The 16,350-nt window shown below is 38.2% G+C and overlaps 3 protein-coding genes across 5 annotated transcripts; 1 reads left to right on the top strand and 2 right to left on the bottom strand.

Annotated features, from left to right (window-relative positions):
* On the bottom strand, positions 1 to 4,961 carry mitd1 (MIT, microtubule interacting and transport, domain containing 1). 3 transcript variants are annotated; one of them, XM_041806871.1, is made up of 8 exons: positions 4,606 to 4,961; positions 2,364 to 2,465; positions 1,397 to 1,533; positions 1,012 to 1,098; positions 804 to 916; positions 614 to 674; positions 369 to 503; positions 1 to 122 (listed from the first exon to the last, which is right to left on the bottom strand). In XM_041806871.1, exons 1-7 carry the CDS (start codon positions 4,748 to 4,750, stop codon positions 408 to 410), a joined length of 741 nt encoding a protein of 246 aa, XP_041662805.1. In that variant the 5' UTR covers positions 4,751 to 4,961; the 3' UTR covers positions 1 to 122; positions 369 to 407. The 3 variants fall into 3 exon arrangements, with proteins under 3 accessions (XP_041662805.1, XP_041662806.1, XP_041662804.1); XM_041806872.1 differs by having other exon boundaries at positions 447 to 503; XM_041806870.1 differs by having other exon boundaries at positions 1 to 503.
* Positions 4,962 to 5,121: 160 nt separating this feature from the next.
* mrpl30 (mitochondrial ribosomal protein L30) lies at positions 5,122 to 8,583 on the top strand. The gene is made up of 5 exons (XM_041806874.1): positions 5,122 to 5,424; positions 5,841 to 5,927; positions 7,645 to 7,791; positions 8,083 to 8,156; positions 8,307 to 8,583. Exons 1-5 carry the CDS (start codon positions 5,383 to 5,385, stop codon positions 8,437 to 8,439), a joined length of 483 nt encoding a protein of 160 aa, XP_041662808.1. The 5' UTR covers positions 5,122 to 5,382; the 3' UTR covers positions 8,440 to 8,583.
* Positions 8,584 to 10,772: 2,189 nt separating this feature from the next.
* txndc9 (thioredoxin domain containing 9) lies at positions 10,773 to 15,699 on the bottom strand. The gene is made up of 5 exons (XM_041806318.1): positions 15,618 to 15,699; positions 14,461 to 14,655; positions 13,944 to 14,062; positions 11,403 to 11,657; positions 10,773 to 11,290 (listed from the first exon to the last, which is right to left on the bottom strand). The coding sequence occupies exons 2-5, from the start codon at positions 14,620 to 14,622 to the stop codon at positions 11,170 to 11,172; spliced, it is 657 nt and encodes a 218-aa protein (XP_041662252.1). The 5' UTR covers positions 14,623 to 14,655; positions 15,618 to 15,699; the 3' UTR covers positions 10,773 to 11,169.
* Between the last annotated feature and the right edge of the window lie 651 nt (positions 15,700 to 16,350).

Raw genomic sequence — 16,350 nt, 5'->3', positions numbered from 1 at the left:
TAAAAATTGAATTATTTTATTACAAAAGCATTTTAATATAATTCTAAAGTTTTTCAATTCTTCCACCAGATGGTGGTACGCCACTCTTAAAAGCACCTTCCCTTTAAGGCATCATGGATTACCTGTTGGAAAACAAACCAAAGAAGTGGGTACCAAAAAAAGAAGAAAAAAAATCAAAAAGAAGGAAAAAAAAAACATCCCATTAAAAATAAAAACATATCTGTATTACAAAAAATTTATTTTAAAAAACATCAAAAGCATTATGCAGTTACTCAGTTAAAGGCTGAACACAGGGATCTGTCTGTTAGGGCAAAGCCAACTACACAGCAGATGTTTAGGTGTGTTTTTAGAGCAGGAAGTAAAATCACCTGCGATGTAATAAAAGAATAATTTAAGCTCTGTGGATCTCATAGTGTTTTTGTGTGTTTTGTGTGGAAGATGTCTACATTGGTCTCATGGCACTCTCGAAGGTCATAGTCACAATATCCAATAGAAAACCTTCCCTGAAAATAGAAGAAGAATAACTGTCGTCAGCAATTAGGAAAAATCATCCTTACAGTTCTTATAATGTTGGCAACAGAAAATGTAATTATGACTTAGAATAAAATCTCACTTTAGGCTTCTTGAAGTAATCCAGTCCTCTTCCGATCTTTATGATCCATCCATTGTCAAATCTAAAAACACAGTTTATTTCCAATTACCTATAGAATTAAGCTATAATTACAGTGTTTGAATCAGAACATACATGTTGCATACTACAGCAAGGATTCCTTTCACAATAAGAGCACTCTTATCAGTGATACCTGATCTCCCTGTCATGTATGGTGGAGGAGTACTGCAGATCCAGAGTCACTCCCTGAGCACTGAGACTCTGTTTCAGCTCAGCCAGAGCGCTGCTCTGCTGCCCGCTATCCGCCTGCAGGACAAGATGAATCAAAAGAACAACACTGAACACAGCTGAAGCTGCAACAGTTATCACAAGGTTTGAACTTCACTGGTTAAATAACCGACCTCATCCTGTGATGTGAGGAGATGGATCTTTTTCACCTTGCACGACGCTTTGAGCAGCATCTCACAGAAACGCAGGAAGTTGTACAACTGAGGTGGAAACAAGAGGAAGAAATCTGTATGACATTGTAGGATGATTTTGGTACGGTATTCATTTTTAAGTACAGCTAGAATATCAACAAAATATAGCGGGTTATAAGTTTTGAGTTAGAAATAATCAAATTGCCTATTGCCACACAGTAAACTTAGAATATCAAATCCAAGGAAAGCAATTGAGCTTTTTCTAGTTATTTATCCAGTTTTGAATTGATCAAGTAACTGTAAAATTCTGTCAGAAACACAGAAGACAAACACCACACTACAACAACGATGAAAACAAAGATCTTACTTGGTGGATGTGCCGTATGTATGGGTCTTGTACCCAGACCTCTGTGAGTAAACTGCTGATATATGGCTTGAACAGAGAGTCGTAGCTGTAACCAGTAGCATCCTCTGCTATTTTAACCTGCTCATGGTATTTTCCATCTGCCAAGAGAGGGAAAATTGACAAGACATGAGTGAAGTAGGAGGTCTCAAAAAAAATTGCAGGTTGGGTTGTCAAAATACACATTTTTTAAACTTAAATATGGTTCTAGTAAAATCAAAATAATGCTTTCAATACCACAGTAATAAAACTACAAGGCCTGGGAACTCAATATGGGTCACAGGTTTTTAAAAACAAAATTTGTGGGTAATACTTTTTTTCTTAAGGCAGCTCTTAGTTAAAAATGTGACTGAATATCTCAGGTTTCTTCCATTTTTTCTAATTGTCAATACTTTCAATCATTGAAATAGATTAGCATTTGAATTTAACAAGTAGCATTATTAATAGTTTTTGATTGGAAAAATTTGACAACCTCAGTTGCTGGAGGCTATGAACGAGAGACCTCTGGTATACAAAAACATGAATCTAACATTATCAGTTACACCACTAGATTTTCAATTAGACTGAATGAAACTGCATTGCTCTTTTGTTCATTAACTAGGAGAGGGCCCCATATGAGTTGGCCCTCTTGAATGATATTAGGATTTTTGTTGAAAATCCTTATTCTATATTGAAAAACTATTTTTGTCAAAGTAAATAGAATCTTCTGTGTTTTTCTGTCAGACAAAAAAATATATTCATTGATTGACTACCATTCTGTCTTAATCAAAATTTATGAAAACCATACATTTTTGACTGAAATTGTATTGTGAACCCAGTAACATGGCATGTAGCCTAAGGTATCATATGTTAAATCATATGTTATGTACATTTTTACTGCATGGCTCTCCTAAAACAGCAAACATTCAGCTCTCCAGTTTTTGTTACTTGCCTTCTTTCATCTGGTTTACGTGAACTTTGATTTGCTCTGCTCGGTCCATGTAGCCTTTAATCTTATCTCTGTAGTGTCCTCTCTTTGACTCATCTTTCACGGCTGATGGAGGGAGACAGGAAACAAGAATAAGTTGTGGTTCAGGCCTTCATTATGATGCTCTACAGCAGTGGTTCACAGAAGAACATAAACAACATACCAGATGAAACTCAGATAATTTATCATTTCATGAAAAATATTAACACATTTCTAATTTGATTGCAACAACACACCTCAAAAAGTAGAGAAAGGGCCATGTTTACGACTTCTCTCTCTTTTAATATCAGACTAAATCTCTGGGAAGTGATGAGACCAGTTGCTGGAGTTTTAGGCCCTGTTTACACAACATTTTCAGGTGAAAACGCAAAACTTTTGTAGCCTTTTTTTGCTGTCCATAGGAGAGGAATGTTGTCCCATTCTTGTGTAATGACAGATTAGAGCTGTTCAACAGTCTTGGGTCTTTGCTCAATTTTTCATTTTATGATGCTTCAAATGTTTCTATTGGTGAAAGGTCTGAACTACAGGCAGGCTGGTTCAGCACCCAGACTCTTCGACTGGGAGGCCATGCTGTTGTAATGGATTTGGTGTGCAGTTTAGTATTGTCTCACTCAACCATGCAAGGTGTTCCCCGAAGGAGAAGTTGTCTGAATGGGAGAATATGTTGATAATAAACCTCTATATGGTTTTCAGCATTGAGAGGGTCTTTCCAGGTGCACTAATGCAACCCAACACCATGTGAAATGCAGGCTTTTGAACTATGCCAGGATAACAAGCTTGATTGTCCCTCTTCTCTTTAGTCCCCAAGACACAGGTCCATGGTTTCCAAAAAAGAATTTCAAATTTTGATTACAGTGACCACAGAACATCCATCCATCTTCATCTGCTTATCCGGAGCAGGGTCGCGGGGGTAGCAGGCTAAGCAAGTCCATCCAGATGTCCCTTTCCCCAGCGACACTTTCCAACTCCTGCTGGGGGTATCCCAAGGCATTCCCAGACCAGACAGGATACGTAATCCCTCAGTGAATCTGAGGTCTGACAATTGGCCGGAGCCTCCTTTCAAACACCCTAGAGTACCACGGAACAGTTTTTCATTTTGCCTCAGTCCATTTTAAATGAGCTTTGACCTAGAGAAGATGACAGCGTTTCTTCATCCTATTCACACATGTCCTCTTCTTTGCACGAGACGGCTTTAACTTAATTTTGTGGGTGGCAAAGTCAATGGTGTTGACAGACAATGATTTCTTGATATGCTTCTGAGTCCATGCTGTGGAGAGATTTCTCCAGATTCTCTAAATCTTTTGATGATAATATGAACCATTGATAGTGGGTTATTCAAATCATCATGATCATGTGATTATCATCATTTTCTGCTCTTCTTCACAACCTAGAATATGACACGCCCAATGATGATATTACGGTTCACAAGGAAAAAGCAGCTATATTTTGGTTCCAGCTGAGAACCAACTTTTCAGGTTCCAAACCATTTTTTTATTTATTTATTTTTTTGGTTTGGATTCGCAGGCACCAGCATGAAGCCCTGCCAGTCTAAAAGACTTATGAGAGACCCTGCCTTTCTAAAAAGCCCATTTTATGCCCAGTGATGTTACTGACCTGTTGCCATTTAACCTACTAGTTGCATAATGGTCCTCCATCTGTTTTTTCTTTTTGGTAAAATTAGCTAAACTGACTTTCCCACCCTTTTACTGCCCCATCCCTTCTTCTTTTAGACGTGTTGCTGCCATCAAATTCAAAATGAGCTAATATTTTTCATAAAATGGTAAAATGTCTCAATTTTAACATCTGATATGCTATGTGTTATTGTGAATAAAATATGGGTTTGTGAGATATGACAATTGTTGCATTGTTTATTTACATCTTACAGGGTACCCAAACCTTCCTGGAATTTGGGTTGTATTTGATTCAATTTTCCTATAATAACATGTACTAGTAAATGTTGGTTGTTTTCCCAAGGTCTCGAGAAATCAACACTATCATGGGAAAACCAGCTTTATTGTCACAAGATAGACAGAAACAATTTTAGCTCATGGAAAAAAGATCTACTCACGAGTAAAACGAGGTGTATATTCACCTAATGCTTCCGTATATCAGTACACATTTGAGACCCACTTTTGGGTCCCAACCCTCCAGTTGAGAATCACTTCTCTGTGAAATATCTGAAATTACGAATAACTAAGACAGAGACCTTTCAGCACGTCCATAAGCAGCTGGATGCCTTCTTGGTAGCAGACCAGAGACTCCTGAAAGCGGCCGGTCTGGTCCAGCTCCACCGCCCGCTTCAACACGGAGATCGCGGAGGTCTCCATCCCTGACACATGATTCTGGGTCATGGCTTTGTCCACCCTTCATCTAATTAACAGAAAACTCTAAAGGTGCGCTCTCTCATTACTATATTTAAGGAGAGAGCGAAAGAAGTGCTGCCAACTCCCAAAGTTGATAGCTACATTGGTGTACCACCAAAACAATTCTGGAAGAAACATAAAGTTAAGTAAGGCTCTTTGGTTCTTGAAAGGAGTGGTTTAAACAAATCATACAACGAAGACGTAGCTGACACATTTCCACTTTCACTCTATATTATTTGATTCATTTATTCTATTATGCCGTCTATAAAATTCAATTTAAATTCGGACTAGGAACCATTGACAAGGAACACTTGTAATCGCGACACAGTTTCTCCATTTCCCGTCATGTCACCGACACTTCCGGTGTTGTATGGGGGAGAAAATTGTTATGACAAAAACGTGATATTCACTTTACAGTCTTTCCCTATCTTCTGAGTCATCTTTACATTAGTGCGGTAAAATGATACTAAAATTACTACACTGAAGTTTTTACTAAACGTGTGGCTCCGTTTGCTCCACGCGCTGGTTTACCTGCTAGCAGGTTGTAACCTTGGCGTGCAAGTCTGTAGTTTTATCAAGGGTTTGCTGTTCTTAGAAGGTTTATCTACTGAAAAATAAAAATGCTAGGGTTGTGTCGAGGACTAAGCCAATCCCCAGTCAAGGTAAGAACGATGTTTTTCCTAATTTAATCTTGAAAGTATTATTTTGTGACAGGACAGCAGACGTACTTGTTTAAGCTAATCTCATGTGAGAATTCATCGTACTGAAAGCTGATATAACTTCAGTTTATAGTTTGGTTGATTATTGAGTCGCTGTGTAATTTCTATTTTTGTTTGTTGTCACACAAGCATATTTCAGCAGGACAAATGGAGTTACTCGTGTTAAAAATTTTGATCAGAATCTACATCAGAACTATAAAAGTATAAACATTAGGTTAAACATTGTATAACAACGTGTCCCGGTGCTAAAATACACCATTTTGCTTGCTGTTATTACAGGAGTACTTTGCTCTCTTGCCGATGGCTTGTTTTAACTTTGCCTTTTAATTTGCCTCATATATGTCTGTTAATCTTTTCAGATCCTGACAGAAGCAACAGTTTTGTCGCCATGTCTGTGGTTTGTGCCTGCACGCTGCAAATTCACAAAAGCAAGAATTCCTAAAGAGGTAAAAATATTACAACAGAAGTCCAAAATTAGCTGTAAGTCTCCAAGTTGAATATTATATTTTATTTTATTGCAGATGTTAGGAATCTGTAAAACCACACTATATGGACAAAAGTACTCAGCCACCTGACCACTGTAATGACACTGCATTCAAATACATGTACTTTAATTCAGAGTTAGCCCCCCTTTTGCAGCGATAACAGCCTCCACTCTTCTTGGATGGCTTTCAACAATATTTCAGAGTGCTTTTGTTGGAAATTTTGCCCATTCATTCTGCAGAGCATTTATGAGGTCAGGCACTGATGTTGGACGAGAAGGCCTGGCTCTCTGTTCCAGTTCACCCCAAAGGTACTAGATGGCACTGAGGTCAGGGCTCTGTGCAGGTTCCCTGACACTGAACTCATCAAACCATGTCTTTATAGTCCTTGCTTTGTGCACTGGGGCACAGACATGTTGGAATAGAAAAGGGCTTTCCCCAAACTGTTTCCACAAAGTTGGCAGCATAGCATTGTCTTGGTACACTGAAGTATTAAGATTGCCCTTCACTAGAGATAAGGGGCCTTGTTCAAACCCTGACAAAAAGCCCTATACCATTATCTCTCCTCCACCAAACTTCAGGTGGCAAAGTGCAGTCAGGCAGGTAATGTTCTCCTGGCACCCAGACTCACCCATCTGACTGCCAAACATCGAAGCAGGATTTGTCACTCCACAGAATACATTTCTACTGCTCCACAGTCCATTGTCGGGGTGCTTCACACCACGCCATCCAGCGCTTGCCGTTGGACTTGGTGAAGTAAGGCTTGCATGTAGTTGCTGAGCCATGGAAACACATCTGTGAAGCTTCTGCTACACTTACTTGGTCTTCGGCTTTGTCACTAGCTGTTCCTAAATGCTTCCACTCTCTTATAACATCACTTACAGTTAAATATATAACATCCAGCAGGTATTAAATATGACAAACTGTCTTGCTGCAAAAGTGGCATCCATCACATGGCTACGTGCCTGATTTTGTACACCTTTGGCAACAGGTGTGATTAAAACACTTAAATTTAACAATTAACAGATTTGGCCAAATACTTTTGCCTATATTGTGTATGTCAACCAAGCCTTTTAAAAGCCCTTAATGTAGTATCATATTCTTAAACCTATGAAAATATTGTTTTTACTCTGCTGTTGTTTGTCATTTTGGATCAGGGAATGTAATAAAAACACACTTTCATTATTTTCCACATATTTCTAGATTATCTGTAGACTCCAAAAAATTTGATAGAACTCATTCTAGCCCTTTGTTTATGGCCCACCTTTGTCCTGAAACACAAGGGTCCACTGAGATACTTCTTTTTGGTTTGGAAGTTTTTGATTTAATGGAAATGACCCAGAAGTATTTGAGGGTCAGGACTGATAAGAGTCATTCGAATTACATTAATACAGGAAAAATATGAAATTAAAAAATAATTCTTGTCAAGAAAGTTCAATTTGAGGTATATAAAACTTTCTAGGGGTCGCTTGTCTTGATGAGGCATTTGTTAAGACCTTAATGAGCTCGTATTTATCACTGAGGTTTTCACGTTTCATTTGCTGCATTACATAACACTGAAGACACACACATAACAGAGGCACATTTTGTAATCCATCAGCTTTTGCAAAGCCTCACAGCACTTTTCCACTTTTTTCCACTCTATCACCAGCATATAAAGATCACGTTTTATTCTTCACAGATTTTTGTCGAGAGATCCAAAGAACATGACAAATATGGGGGAGATCCAGATCAACCACATAAACTGCACATAGTAACACGTGTAAAAAGTGTGATGCGAAGACCGTACTGGGAGAAAGACATGGTGAAAACGCTCGGGCTTACAAAGGTAAGGCTGTTTTCGTAAAGCATACTTAAGACAGTTTGCCTCCCTCTGTAATTCTCAATAGTTGACCACAACTTATTTAAGATTTGGAGGAAGATGAAAAAAGTAGATGTATTCCACGATAATAACGTAACACTAGTGGCTCTGTATGATCCTATCCCTTCTATCTAAGGGATTTAATAGCCTAGAAAAACACTAGCTATGGTTGTAGAATGCTAAATACAAATAAACTCACTCTACCGTTGATCTGTATGAAATTTTGAATGGGCTGTGTTTATCTCTTCTCACATTCAGGCACATGTACCTGTGATTCACAAAAATACACCTGCAGTCAACAGCCAGCTGAAATTTGTCAAGCACCTCGTAAGGTAAGGCAGGCAAACACAGAGGAGAGGAACCTTCCTTTCTTACATTTCTTTCTTATATTATTACCATCGTCTGAAAAGTTATGTGGTCATAGGGATATCTTTTAAAAAAACTTAGTATAATTTCCTGCCTCTCTGTTCTGCTGCATTCAGGATCCAGCCACTGAAGACTCCTTATGGACTCCCTGCTGAAGAAGACATGGCTGAAACCTACATCAACAGCAAAGGAGAGCTGATTGTTCGTCGTCTACTTAAACCTGTCGAACCAAAAGCTATCGAATCTTAGCTTTGCTCTCAGTCACATCTGTTTATAGTTCAGCTGTTCATGAATAAAACAAAAATATTGTGCTCACTACCTTTCTGCTCTGACATTTCAGTCACATATGATGTTATTCTGACTTCAGTTTAAATTAAATACTTTTTGAAGTGACATTTAGCCTGTATCTCTTCACTTGTGTTTGTTTTCATAGATCCTTTCTGTTTAGCTAGATCATCAGTTTGGATTTGTATTAAGCCTGGTTTTAAAGCTCCTTTAAAGGCCCCCTAGACCAGGTTTATTTATGCAACTTTCAACACTTAGTAGTATTAGACCTCTACACTGGAATGTAGCTTTGTCGTTATTCCTTTCCACTACATATTTACAGAGCACAAACATTCAAGAGCTCTATCTGCTTATCTTAAAGCAGCATGGGTGATGGGAATAAGTTCCAGGTGATTGTTACACAGGGACAGATTAGAAGAAAAAAAAAAGAAATGGCAAGTCTTCCTTCTTGTTTCTATTACATAGAATGCAAGAAAATAATACTAACAAATAACTGCTACCCCCAGGACTATTATTCCTACTACTTGTAATAATGTTAACTATTTCATCCTGATGTGACTCCTGGAAATGGCCCAAAATAACCTATTTTTGGGTTGTTTATTCAAAATACCAGATTTCCTTTTTGAGTTAAAGTATTGGTCCCACTGGGTTTTTATGGAACTCCCCAAGCTCCATCTGCACAGCAAATTTTATAACTGTTGAACTGGCAGTTCTCCACGTAAGCACAGAAGCACGAGAGCAAATCTCCACACTCACTTCTAAAACCTACATCAACTTCACATTTTGTCAGAGGTTTAGGTGTGTTATCATGCAAGTTGGTGAATGTCTAATCCCTCAAAAATGGGCAGAAGTTGGAGAAAAAACCCTGCCTACAAATCCAGTAGGGCTCTTGCACCCATTTGATGCTCTTGCTGACACAAAAACAATAATTTATTATTAGTAGTATTGGCAGTAGCAGTGGCAGCATCTACTACAGGTTCTATTTCTAGGTTCTCTCCCTTCAGTCTTTTCAGATGATTTTATTTTGACATTTTAACTTTGACTTCTGTGTCACTTGACTGTTCCTATATCTTAGAAGAACTTCCTGATATAAATGGAAGACTTAGAAGATTTTTTAACACTATAAATGCCCAAATAATTGTTTCTTTTTTTAAAACAAGAGCCTTTTCCTTGACATTTGTATCCTCACCTAAGAAGCTTGCCCACTTTGCTGTCATTAGAAGTTTTTTTGCAAACTCCAAGCAGGCTTTCATGTGTTTTGCATGGAGAGAAGTTTCTTTCTAACCACTCTGCCATAAAGCCCAGATCAGTGGAGGGCTGCAGTGATGGTAGTCTTTGTGGAATTTTGTCCCCCCTCCACACAGGATCCCTGGAGCTCAGAGTGACCAATGGGTTGTTGTCGGTCACCCTCTTACTAAATACCTTGTCTTGTAGTTGCTCAGTTTGGCCAGGTGACTAGCTCTTTAAGAGTCCTGGTTGAGCCGAACTTCTTCACTTAACAAAACTGAAGAAAGTGAAGAGCGTTTGTATACTTTCTGAATGCACTATACATTAAAGAGAGTTTTATGGAATTTAAATTGACCAAGTTTTGCTGTTTTATACCCTATAATTTAGTGTTGTTCTTGTGTTTACAATACATGGGCCAGACATTGCCACTGAACAGGCCAGGTGCATCTGGCACCATGTAGTTCCTAGAGCACTGGTTATTTTTCTCAAGGTTATGATTTGATGAACAAATGCCCCACTATCTAACTTTAGCACCTCTCACAAGGGATCCATTTTTTTGCTATTGTTAATGGTGGCTTGAGTTGAGTGCTGCTTCAGTCAAGTTCCCAATGGCCACAGTATGTGACTAAAACCCAGAATTTCTCACCTTTTTTTCAAAATAATACTATTCTGGTGCTACAAGCTCTGGTTCCTAATAACATGGTGGCGTGACAATAGAGTACACTGTCTTTTCCATTTTGATCCCAGCTTGCATCTATCCAGGTAAACAGTTATGTATTTTCAATGATGGTACAGGCAGCAAAAATTACTGAAGTCAAGTTCTTTATATTTGCACTCATTCTTGGCAAATGAAGCTGATCTGATCAGATCATGCTCACTTTAACTGCTTCTGCTAATGCAGGTATTTATATTTCAGTGAGGTAATTGAATTATGTTCATTTGTAAGCATTCTGTGGTCATTTTTGGCAGGTGTACCAAATTTTAGGATTCATATAAAGAGGAAAATACAGAGGGAGCTGACATCTAAATGTGCATGTTTCCTGATAAGTGGTGACAGATTTCTACCAGAGTACACACAAAGTTTTATTGGCAACTGGGTTTCATGACAGAGGTTTAGATTTAAACTATGATAAAGACATAAACAGAAAATCAATAAAGCAAAAATCTTGTTACATAATCAAAATGGTAGCTCACTGACACTTTTATTCTCTACAAACTTGTTGTTCTTGAAGAATGTTATTTTCTTATGTATTCAAATATAAAACATGGGTGACAATTCATTAAATAAGGTTGAAACTAAAATAATAACAGCTTAGTAAAATAGTTACATTTGAGATTTATTTTTTTTTTAGAAATCATAAAGTCACTGAGAGAAAAAGGATGGAAAAATCAAGGCGGGCTGTCTGCTGGACTGTTTTGAAAGTGAGGTAGCCCTGAGAGAGAAAACCAGACGACCGTCTGTGCTTCTCAGTCGTCTTCAGAATCTGAGTCTGAGTCATAGCCTCGCCCTCTGATGGTTTTCTTCTCCACCTTTGTGAACTTTGTGCCCGGCCTCTGGTTCACTGTAGGGCGCTCCATCAGGTTACCACTACAACAACAAAAAAAAAAAAAAAAAAAAAAAAGAAGAATTTTATCACCACATAACTGGGACTGTCTCTGTTATGCTTCAGAAGTAAAAGAAGCAGCATGCAGTGTCTCACCTGTAGTTGATGACATCTGCACAGCCGAGCCTCCACTCGAGCATCTCTGTGGAAAAGTCGTCTGTGTTTCCCAGGTCAGTGAAGCCTACCACATAGTCCTTCGTCTTCCCGTCTGTAAGCAGGGCCAGCGTAGGAATGACTTTGATGCGCAGCCTCTCTGTCAGGAATGGGGCCTTGTCCACGTTCAGTTTGATGAATTTTGTCTCAACATGCTTTTTAGCCAAGATCGTCAAGTGTTTGTCGACGATCTTACATCTGTAGGAGGGTAGAAAAAGGACACGCAAAGTAAACAGCCTCTTGATGACAAACCTCAGCAGTGAAAATTTAAAAAATTAATACAAAAACAATGAGGACATAAACATAAATAACAGGATCATGCTAACACAAAAGAGACAAGATAGATTGCATGGCGCCAAGTGCTAGTATGTTCTGCTGCATTTCCACCAAGCTGTCTAGTCTGGTTTAGTACAGCTTGGCATGGTAATGGTTATTTCAGACTGGGCATGGCTTTCCAGGTATGTTTGCTGCATGTGGGTGGTATCTCTGTGCTGACACGGCCCAGTCTTTCTTCAAAAGTTTTGCCTCAATAAATCTCTACAAGTTTCTTGATTCATTGTACAGCAAGAGTGGGATGGAAAATAGTCTGAATAAAAAAATCCGTACAAACAAGGTAAATTTCTCCACAGAAATACCAAACCAAGTTTTTACTTGGAAAAGCACAAACTAGAAGTGTAACCATGCTGTTCATCTTGCCTGTGACATAATTTACCGCTGTGGACATGTGTTTTAGTAAAATATAACATGAATACTGCTCTCTATTTATAACATCCTGTCTATTTTTGCCAAAAGATGTGTAAGCTGAGCCTTCTAGTCTCAAGATTCTTGGCACATGAGACACATATATTTGGAACGCGAGTTGTAGTGCTCATGCAGGCAGTCTGAAAGACCTTACTTGTTAACATGCATGCAGAAATGACAATCAAGTAGTGAAAAAGTAATTTTGTGGCATCCATGCACCCAGTGTGAAACTGCTGTAAACGGGAATTTTGCGTTTCTGCAGTTTCTTTGCTTGTTGGAATTTTGTCTCTTTTTTAGAGATTTGGACCACTTGGCTCAACTGAGTAATGAGTCAGTCTCTCATCTACCCAAACAGTAGGGATGAGTAACAAAATCCGGTACCAACACATCCAATGCCACAGAAAAGATGGATTTTAATGCTTTATGCTGATTCCTCATAAGCCCCAATGTGATTCCTACCACTCCAAAGGAAAGGCATAACAAACATTATATGATAACGAGACAGCTTTTATTTAGCTGCCAACTTTTTAAATATTTTTTCTCTAAAAAGTATTGATTCAGGCAGTGTTTAAGCACAGGAACCTTTGGAAAAGTGCTGATCTAGCATTGGTATTGGAGAAAATCCAAACAGCCCTCCATTTGGTACAAAAGAAAAAGAGCCAGCTATTGGAACCGGTTTGTTTGCTAACAACACATTACTGCTTGCTTGTCGCTTCGTGTCTTGGATTGAGTTGAGTTGTCATTTTAATCTGAAGTGTACTCTAAGATGTTTATATGCTAAAAAATACATCATAGCAGCGGCAGTAGCTCAGTCTGTAAGGACTTGGGCTGGGAATCGGAGGGTTCTCGGTTTAAGTCCCGGTCGGACCATATCTGGACTTTGGCCTGGTAGCTGGCGAGGTGCCAGGTCACTTCCTGAATACTGTCAAAGTGCCTTTAAGCAAGGCACTGAACCCCCAACAGCGCCGACAGGGCTTCAATGAGAGCAGCAAGGCCATCGCTCTAAAATCCTGGGGATCCTGTTTGTGTGTACTTCAGCCTGTGTGTGTATCATGTTCAACAATAGTGTTAACTGTGAATTTTCCTTCAGGGATTAATAAAGTATGACTTTTTCTTATTGTTTCCTTTAAATGTTAAGGACAAAAAGAGGGAGAAAAGCTGCTCCACCCTCTACAAAAGATGAAGCATTTTGTGATTGTTCATTATGACTACAGATGTTTTAGACTGCAGACTCCACTCTTTAAACTGATGGTAACCGGACAGAAAAGTGCCAAAAACATTATGTCAGTTCAGATTGGTTATTCTGGTGCTTGACAGTGGACATGCCAATAACCACAACCACACTGAACTAGACCATTGTGTGGAAATGCAGCTCAAGTGGACAGCCAAGGTTCAAGCCTTACAGCTATTTTGCACTCACTCTCTCTGATTTCCTTCCGTATCAACAATCCTCTAAAAAATCAAATTCATAAAAGCCCAAAAGAGTTATTTTTCTGGGAAAAGGTACATGATATAAAGATATTTAAATAGTTGGTATTTTAATGTCTTATATTTACCAAATGTCACTATTTTTTCTTTCCTTTTTGTCATGTAATACTATTGGCATTACCTTGTTTTCTTAATCTCATACTTCTTACTTTGGATTTTATTTTTAGTAGATGTGTACTTCACCGTCTTTTTCTTAATTAGTTTGATACTCATACAAGCACTGTATATGTAAATATATTTATGCTGTGCACTCACCTGAAGGTTGAGTTTCTGTAGAAGTGGCAGACAACGTTCTTGCTCTCCTTGACCTCACCGAAAAAGTCTTTCTCACTTGGGATTTCTCTGTACTCCCCATGGCCTTTAGACAACCACTCCTGAAAAGAAAACAGGGCAACGATGAGCAGCAGAACAACGCAACAAAAAGAAAAGGGAAAAACTGGTTTCCACAAGTGAGTAAAACCACAACATATGATCTGTTAGCTGAAACTCTCTTAAATGTAGGGACAATTGCCAGAGTAAGAGATGGTCTATGAATCATTACAGGCTAAGCACCATGTTCTTTGGATGTAATTATATTATGTATCAAATTATTTTGCAGTGGGTGGTGACAATATGATATGTGTACGATATGTTCCAAACTATAAACATGTTTCAAAAAGTGGAAGTAATAAATGGCTCAGAGAATCCAAACTACTTTGAAAGTTTTATGCAGCAAAATTGTGTTAACACATTTAATCAAATAATAACTGTGGGTAAAAATAGTCAAACATACCTGCTTCTGTTTTTGGGCTTTTTTCAACGCCTCTAAACGCCTCTCCTTCAGTCTTTCCAAATCATCTTCATCCATTTCATTCATTTTGCTCAACTGTGCATCCACAGACTCCTCCACCTGCTCCAGAACCTTTGTTATGATGTCAATTGGTTGATTTGCCATGGCTGACTGTTTCGTGTGAAGCTCTATCCAAATCTAGGTGGAAAAAGAAAAGATTAGGAGTGGTGGACCATGAAACTTAATAAGACTGTAATTGAAATTGAGATATACCTAAAGTGTTGCATGGACTTGTGCAATGATGACTCACACCAGAGAAAATGAGTGAAGTCATCAGAGTATTTTTTTAAGAAGAGTTGCTGACTTGTTATGACACTAGAAATTTGATCTTCCATAAGATACTAGAAAGGATCAAACATCAAATAGTACTTTGTAATGGTGATGTCAGGCTGTTCAATTACAGACTAGAATAAAAGGCTGCAATTACGTTTGTATTTTGTGTTCATGAATAACATGCAGCAGGTTGAAGAAAATCTCAGATTTATGCAGTACATGACGGTGTGGTTTATTATTGTAACGTCTGCTAAAGCACCTGTTAATTGACAACAGTGGTCAATGCATTTTATCACTGAGCTGAATAAAGCAGTGAAAGACAATGATCCCCACAAGGAAAAAAACAAATACAAAATGCATAAATTAATGGTTTAATTTTACTATCAGAACTTGAAATGATCCTCACTCAGAGGAAATGTATCCCCAGACAAAGCCATAGTAATGTCAGGGCACGCCTTATTTTAGCCGGTTGTTAGCTAATGTTAGCCTAGCTAAGTTTACATAACACTACTCTGTTTTGTCAGATCCTTTTCGGGCTGTTGCTATTCGCATCGTCTGCATCTTATTGAGAGTTGTGCTCTGAATTATAGCTATACATCAAGTTTTTATTATTTGAGGAAAAAAACAAGTGATTATCTAGGCAAGTAGCGAATGTAGCATGCCAGGCTAGCAGCCGTTAGCCCTGCGAGTCTCAGATGTTAATACTAGCACGGACGCGGAAAAACTCTCAATTTAGGTAGAAGATAATATATAACCTCAGAAATGTATCAAGCTGATGGGGAAATGTGCTACTGTATATCCACATTGTTAACTGAACTGTTAGTTACCTGATAGAGTTATGAGCGAGCTGGAAGCAGACTTCAGTTCGTGCGCGAAATGCAAACCGATGCCGCGGATATGACGTCAAACTAGGCCACTTGACGTCACACGCGATTCATAAAACTAAAAAACATTTCTTGTGTTTTTGTGACACAGAGGCTACTATTCGTTTAAATTTTTTTTTGAAGTAATATAAATAAATTACAGGGAAAATGTAAGTCTTTGATATAAAAAAGAAGCGGAAAAGGGGTAGTTCCTTCAAAAACAACCTTATTTGAATAGGAAGTATTATATCCATAAATGTAGATGGTATGAAAGAAACTTTAAAAAATGTAAATCATTTCTAAAGTTTTAGAATTCTTCGGCTCTCTATGTAATATTGCGTGCTAAGTGTTACTCATTTTTGGAGCTCAAAAAGAATGTTTTGACCCACTTTTAACCCCCTTTTGCTGTATCTACTAATTTTTGGCACTTGTTCAATTTTAGCCTGTTTTTGAACATCTTTTCACTAATTTTTGCACATTTTAGCCTCTTTTTACTCAGTTTTGCTACAACTTTATCTGGCCATTTTTGCTATTTTGTAACCTTTTACCCATTTTTGCCCTTTTTACCATTTTATGTGGCAATTTTTGCCACTTTTTCACCAATTCGTTCTACTTTGTACTCACTTCCCCTTGTTTTGTCAAATTGTGACCCATTTTTGACCCTTTTAACAGCTTTTCACCATTTTCCACCCATGTT

This window comes from Cheilinus undulatus, linkage group 15 (genome assembly GCF_018320785.1).
Source record: "Cheilinus undulatus linkage group 15, ASM1832078v1, whole genome shotgun sequence".
NCBI classification, from domain to species: Eukaryota; Metazoa; Chordata; class Actinopteri; order Labriformes; family Labridae; genus Cheilinus; species Cheilinus undulatus.
Note: the sequence above shows the minus strand (reverse complement) of the source record. Positions and strands in the feature narration are given on the sequence as shown.

What these genes read in the sequence shown, in the direction of transcription:
- mitd1 (XM_041806870.1), bottom strand. Translation starts at nt 4,750, where the DNA reads ATGACCCAGAATCATGTGTCAGGGATGGAGACCTCCGCGATCTCCGTG. An exon ending in ACATACGGCACATCCACCAA is followed by an intron (nt 1,099 to 1,396) that starts GTAAGATCTTTG and finishes TTTCCACCTCAG; the next exon opens with TTGTACAACTTCCTGCGTTT. An exon ending in ATTACTTCAAGAAGCCTAAA is followed by an intron (nt 504 to 613) that starts GTGAGATTTTAT and finishes TTCTATTTTCAG; the next exon opens with GGAAGGTTTTCTATTGGATA.
- mrpl30 (XM_041806874.1), top strand. Translation starts at nt 5,383, where the DNA reads ATGCTAGGGTTGTGTCGAGGACTAAGCCAATCCCCAGTCAAG. An exon ending in AAGCAAGAATTCCTAAAGAG is followed by an intron (nt 5,928 to 7,644) that starts GTAAAAATATTA and finishes TATTCTTCACAG; the next exon opens with ATTTTTGTCGAGAGATCCAA. An exon ending in TTTGTCAAGCACCTCGTAAG is followed by an intron (nt 8,157 to 8,306) that starts GTAAGGCAGGCA and finishes TGCTGCATTCAG; the next exon opens with GATCCAGCCACTGAAGACTC.
- txndc9 (XM_041806318.1), bottom strand. Translation starts at nt 14,622, where the DNA reads ATGGCAAATCAACCAATTGACATCATAACAAAGGTTCTGGAGCAGGTG. An exon ending in AAGCCCAAAAACAGAAGCAG is followed by an intron (nt 14,063 to 14,460) that starts GTATGTTTGACT and finishes TTTTCTTTTCAG; the next exon opens with GAGTGGTTGTCTAAAGGCCA. An exon ending in TACAGAAACTCAACCTTCAG is followed by an intron (nt 11,658 to 13,943) that starts GTGAGTGCACAG and finishes ACCCTCCTACAG; the next exon opens with ATGTAAGATCGTCGACAAAC.